Genomic DNA, 6,430 nt, shown 5'->3' with positions numbered 1-6,430 from the left:
CTGCAGTTACCCTCTTGGGAACAGTCCAATGCAGCATTTCCATGCGTTTGAAGGATGTGTGTGTGCGTGGGTTTCTATGTGCTGGGGTCACAGACTTCCCTGCTCACTGAGCCCACCATATGGCTCACGGTGAGTCTTCTTTTTATTGTCATTTTCTTATTTAATTATTTCTGATATGTATTTTCTGATTTTGTTACAATAATTAGAATATCTTCGGTGGGGGCGGGGGCAGCGGACCAGTTCAGTTGATTAAGCATCCGACTCTTCATTTCGGCTCAGGTCATGATCTCACAGTTCGAAGGTACGAGCCCCATGTGTGGCTTCGTGCTGACAGCGCAGTCGGCTTGCGATTCTCTCTCTCTCTCATTCTCTCTGCCCCTCCCCTACTCGCATGCACACAAACGTGCAAGCTCTCTCTCTCTCTCAAAATCTCAAAATAAACAAATAAACTTAAAAAAAAAAGAATATCGTCTGGGCAATTTGCTTTGTTTCCTGCCAGGCTTTTCCCCAGTAGACTTTTTTTTACATGTGTGTGCTCACCTTACAGTGGGACTTTTCTGTATTTCCCACCCAGCATCCATTTGCCTTCTTTTGGTTGTACAGCACCCCAAAATCCTTTGGGGACCCACTCCACTACCACCTACGGGCCTTAAGCTTCAGTGGGGCTGACCCCATGGCCTTACTCCACGGCTGATCAACCGGGATGTGGTCCCCGGGCCGTAGAGATCAGTTCAGAGAAGGGAACAGGAGCCCACAAGGCTCAGGCCTGAGGTTTGCCATAAATACGCAACTACAGCGTCTCTGCTCTGACCCACAGCCGCCAGCAGCCTGTGCAGGGAGGACTATCTGCCTACAAATCCAGCCTCAGTGAGAAAGGGGACCCAAGGGGGCGGGGGGGAGACGCCTGGGTGGCTCAGTCAGTTAAGCTTCCAACTTCAGCTCAGGTCATGATCTTGTGGTTTGTGAGTTCAAGCCCCGCATCAGGCTCTGTGCTGACAGCTCTGAGCCTGGAGCCTGCTTTGGATTCTGTGTCTCCCTCTCTCTCTGCCCCTCCCCTCCTCATCCTCTCCCCATCTCTCAAAAATAAATATATATTTAAAAAAAAGAAAGGGAGAGAGCCAAGACTAAATCTTGACATTATCATGGGGCCCCTGCTAAACCTTAGACTTTACAGGTTCTGTGAACCAACAGATTTCTTTTATTATTATTATTACTACTACTACTACTATTCAGCTTAAGCAAGTCTGCACTGAGTTTCCATTACTTCTAGCTGAGAGTGTTGGCAAATACGCATAGTGTGCATAAAATACTGTATCCTGCTTTTTAGACTATTATTGAAACATTTTTCCATGTGTCTATGTAGGCTTTATATGGCTGCATAAGAGTCCACAAACCGGGTTTACCCTAAAAAGAGAATATTTATTTACTTAATAGGAGAGTCATTATATCTACAAGATAGGAATGGAATAGAAATCAAAGGCAACAGTTTTTAGACTAATTTCCTCCTCTGAGCACTACTTAATAAGAACAAGGGGTGCCTGGGCTTCTCAGTCAGGTAAGCACACAACTCTTGATTTTGGCTTAGGTCATGATCTCACCGTTCATGGTGTTAAGCCCCTAGCTGAGCTCTGAACTGACAGCGTGGAGCCTGTTTGGGAGTCTCTCTCTCCTTCTCTCTCTGCCCCTCTCCCACTCATGCTTACTGTCTCTCTCTTTCAAAATAAATATTTAAAAAAATAAAATAAAGGCAAGAATCTTTCAAACTAAATTAAGGAGAAAATCTCTTTTAAATATATTTTTATGTATGTCTATGTATATATTACGTATAACAAAATAAATATACGTGATTTTCTACACCAATATTATTTAATATTTATGTATAAATAAACAAAATTTTTGTCCCCAAATTTTAAGAATCCTCTCTGCTCTTTGACATTAATCCTTCTTTAGTCTACTTTACCTTTCCTTGGCACAGATTTTTATTTTGTTTATTTATTTTTTTTAAGTTGGCTTCGCACCCAGCTTGGGCCCTAACACGAGGCTTGAACTCACAACCCTGAGATCAAGACCTTAGCTGAGATTGAGTCAGACACTCAACCAACTGAGCCACCCAGGCACTCCTTGGTTCAGATTTTTAAGGCATGTGAGATTTAACAAGGGTAAGTGTAAAGTGCAACATATAGAATCCAAAATCGAATTCCAGGGCGCCTGGGTGGCTCAGTAGGTTAAGTGTTCAACTTCAGCTCAGGTCATGATCTCACAGCTTGTGAGTTCAAGCCCCACATCTGGCTCTCTACTGTCAGCACAGAACTTGCTTCAGACCTTCTGTCTCCCTCTCTCTCTGCCCCTCTCCTGCTCTCTCTCTCTCAAAAATAAACATTTTAAAAAGTAAATAAATAAATAAAATATTAAGACGTCCATACTACCCAAAGCAATCTACAGGCTCAATGCAATCCTTATCAAAATACCAACAGCATTTTGCACAGAACAAGAACCAATAATAATAAAATTTGTATGGGACCACAGAAGACCCCAAATAACCAAAGCAATCTTGAGAAAGAAGAACAAAGCTGGAGATACCACAATCCTAGGTTTCAAGATACACTACAAAGGTACAGTAATCATAGCAGTATGGCAGTGGCACAAAAAATAGACAAATAGATCAATGAAACAAAATGGAGAGCCCAGAAATAAATCCACACTTCTAAGGTCACTTAATCTACGACAAAGGAGGCAAGAATATCCGGTGGGAAAAGGATAGTGTCTTTAATAAACGTTGCTGGGAACACTGGACAGTTACATGCACAAAAACAAAACCGAGCCACCTTTTAACCCCATACACAAAAACAAACTCAAAATGGATTAAAAATTTAAATGTGAGACCTGAAGGGCACTTGGGTGACCCAGTCAGTTAGGCATCAGACTCTTGATCTCAGGTCAGGTCATGATCTCACAGTTCGTGAGTTCCAGCCCCACATTGGGCTCTGTGCTGATGGTACAGAGCTGGCTTGGGATTCTGTCTTTCCCTCTCTCTCTGCCCCTTACTCACTTGTGCTCCCTAAACAAACAAACAAACAAACAAAAACCCAAATGTAAGACCTGAAACCATAAAAATCCAAATACATCTCATTCTTTGCAATATGGATAGACTGAGAATTTTCCAGATCTCTAAGTTCTAGTTCCTTTGAGTTTAACAATTCTCCTTTCGAATTCTACTTTAAATAGTCAGAGGAGCCAAGCCACACCTTCAATACTTTGCTTAGAAACTGCTTCAATTTCTTCCGATTTCATCACTCACAGGTTAAGTTCTACCTTCCAGAAAATACTGGAACACTAACACAGAACAGCCAAGTTCTTTGCCACTTTCTAACAACCTTTCCTCCAGTTTCCAATAACATGTTCCTTGTTTCCGCTTGAGATCTCACCAAAATGCCTTTACCATCCATATTCCTCCCAACATGCGGTTCAGGATTATTAGGGGTTCTCTAGGAAGACTGAGGCTTTCTCTCCAGAACTCTCCTTTTCTTGCTGAGCTCTCTCCAGAATCACCCTTAAAGATCCTCAGAGCAGAGGCTTTTGTGAGTGTGGGCTCAGATTCTTCCAGCCCCTGCCTGTTGCTCAGTTCCAGAGCAGCATCCACGGGTTTAGGTATTTCTACAGCAGCCCCCCTGCCTGACTTCTCAGTACAATTTCTGTCTTAATCCGTTCGGGCTGCTGTTACAGAACACCATAGACTGCGGCGGGGGGGGGGGGGGGGGGGGGGGGGGGGGGGGGGGGGGGGGGGGGGCTGCTTATAAACAATAGATTTCTTTTAAATAAACTCTATGCCCAATGTGGGGCTCAAACTCACAACCCAGAGATGGAGGGTCACACTCTCCACTGACTGAGCCAGCCAGGTGCCCCAACAGAAATGTATTTCTCCTGGTTCTGGAGGCTGGGAAGTCCAAGATCAAGCCATGGGTGGGTTCGGTGTCTGATGAAGACCTGCTTCCTGGTTAGTAGATATTGCTGCCTGCTTGCTCTGCATTTCACACGGAGCAGGGGACCAGGCGGCCGCGTGTGGCCTCTTTTAAAGAGCACCAATGTTCTTCATGAGGGCCGCACCCTCATGACCTAAGTGCCTCCCAAATCCCCCCTCCAAATACTATTAAGTGGGGATTAAGCTCCAACCTATGAACTCTGAGGTGGGACACGAATATTCACTCTATGGTGCCCACAACCAACACGGTCATTGCTAGGAGCTGCCCAGGCCCTTATCCTTCACTTATTTCTACTCACCGCTGCTGGGAAGCTGACTCTCGGCAGAAAGGCTGGCCAAGTCAGGGTCCTGAGTCACCAGTGTGGACAGAGAGGTGCTGAGGGTGGCTCCTTGCAATATTTTTTTTAAGTTTATTTATTCTGTGTGTGTGTGTGTGTAAGAGACAGAAACAGAGAGAGAGAGAGAACGAGAGGAGGAGGGGCAGAGAGAGAGAATCTCAAGCAGGCTCTGCGCTGATAGCGCCAGCTCCCACAAACCCTGAGGTCCTGACCCGAGACCAAATCAAGAGTGGGATGCCTAACTGACGGAGCCCCCAGGAGCCCCTTACCACATTATCATCAACGTCTGCGGCCCACGCCTCCTATGAGCACCCGCAGCTGCCCCTGTATACACGCCTCCACTTTTTTCCAAAACATTTGCCTTCCTCTCCTTATGTTCTGGCAAGTTCAGCCCACTAGTGCAGCCACTCCAGAGGCTCGGGACCCTCTCTGTGCCAGCACCTATGACATCACCAGCTGCCTGCAGCTCCCTGTGACCTCACCACCTGGACAACTTGGCCCAGCAGAGCCATGGCCACTCCCTCAACCAGCGCAAGTGACAGAAGGCTTAGATGACCACCGCACCCTCGGGAGAGGCCAGAGCTGCCAGCGTCCCCACCCGTGGTGACAGCAGCTCCACGGACACTTCAACAGTGGGGTTCCAGAGTCAGGGCCCCCTCCTTACAGAGGTCCCAGCAGCTAACGGTGCCACGGTGCCACCTGAACAGCAGGATGTAGATCAGGCCTCCGTCGACCAGGTCACCTCCACGCCCTCATCAGCATCTGGGGACAAGGACAAGCATGAAGAAGCTGTAGGGGACAGCCAGGAGCCCAAGGAGGCCATGGCCCTGCTTGGCGACCAGGCCTCAAATGATCCACAAATGCCCACGAGCCCCCAGGACCCAGCATGGGATGGACAGGTGCAAAATGCAAGCACGGCTTCGAGCCCTCAGAGCTTCCAACATGACTCCCTGGTGAAAGAGGAGACCCCACAAATGGCAGGGGTCCTGGACCGTGACCAAGAATTCGCTCCAGCTACAGCAGGTGTTAAAGCAGAGCTCCCCGGAGAGGTGGACGGTCAGCCCGCCGTGAGCCCTGCGCACTCGGATGGTCAGGCGGACACTGAGACCATCAGCACCACCACCGCCACCGAAGGAGGAGCTCTTGAGGAGGAATCTGAGGGTCCAGAGACCTTGAACCCTGACCCGGAAGCTTCGACTGCACCAGAGTCCCAGGAAGTGACTGAGGGGGATTTGGTGGACGGCCCAGCGCATCTGCAGGCTCAGCCGCTCCCGCCCTCGCCAGGGGGCAGTGCCCCACCCTCACCTGGCCCCTATGAGGTGGACGCGGGGAGGAGGTGCCTGGATGCCAGCCTTTACATGGCCGATGAGGAGAACAGCTACATGCGCTCCATGACCAGCTTGCTGGGCGGAGGTGAGGCGTCCATCAGCTCTCTGGCGGACATCCTAGTGTGGTCCGAGACCACCATGGGCATGGCCACGGCCTTCCTGGCTTCCGGCCACAGCTCCGTGACAGACGTGCTGCAGAGCACTGGGCCCAGCCTGCGCTCGGTCTCGAGCATCCTGGGGGGCACCTTCTCCTCTGGGCTGATGACGGGGACTAGCTCGGCCCTGCGCTCTGTCACCCACATGCTGGAGACGGTGGAGCAGAGGACCATAGAGGGCATCCGCTCGGCCGTGCGCTATCTGACCAGCCACCTCGGTCCCCGCCGGGCCCCCGCCGGGCCCAACTCTGACTAGAGGCTGCAAAGGGAGCCCCGAAGGACTGGCTCAGCCCCCTCCCGGGAACCTGGGACCCGCACGCCCTGCCCCCTCGCCCACCCCTGCCCTGGCTGGCTCTCCCCAGATCTGGCAATAAATCACTGGCGAGCGTTTATTTTCTAAGCGCAGAAAGGTGTCCCCTGAGGGCTTCTCGGGCTGTCCGGCTCAGGGGCTGGGGGTTGAAGTCCAGATAGAGAAGAGGCTGGGGGGGCCCGGGGGCCTGGCATGTGGTCACAGACTTACAACCATTGATCCTAGAGGTCCCCCCACCCACATAAGTGTGTTCCTGAGGACATGAGGCCGGACCCTTCCCCAGGGCCTGCTGGGCTCGCCAAGTGGGACTGAGAACACAG

General features: G+C 50.1%; 1 protein-coding gene across 1 annotated transcript; it reads left to right on the top strand.

Moving 5' to 3' along the window:
• The first annotated feature begins 4,825 nt into the window (after positions 1 to 4,825).
• Positions 4,826 to 6,200, top strand: TEX44 (testis expressed 44). The gene has a single exon (XM_039234572.1). The coding sequence runs from the start codon at positions 4,869 to 4,871 to the stop codon at positions 6,054 to 6,056; it is 1,188 nt and encodes a 395-aa protein (XP_039090503.1). The 5' UTR covers positions 4,826 to 4,868; the 3' UTR covers positions 6,057 to 6,200.
• Positions 6,201 to 6,430: the final 230 nt, after the last annotated feature.

Source organism: Hyaena hyaena, unplaced genomic scaffold (assembly GCF_003009895.1).
Source record: "Hyaena hyaena isolate Hyena2069 unplaced genomic scaffold, ASM300989v1 scaffold_86, whole genome shotgun sequence".
Lineage (NCBI taxonomy): Eukaryota > Metazoa > Chordata > Mammalia > Carnivora > Hyaenidae > Hyaena > Hyaena hyaena.
The sequence above is the reverse complement of the archived record's forward strand: the minus strand, read 5'-3'. Positions and strand labels throughout refer to the sequence as shown.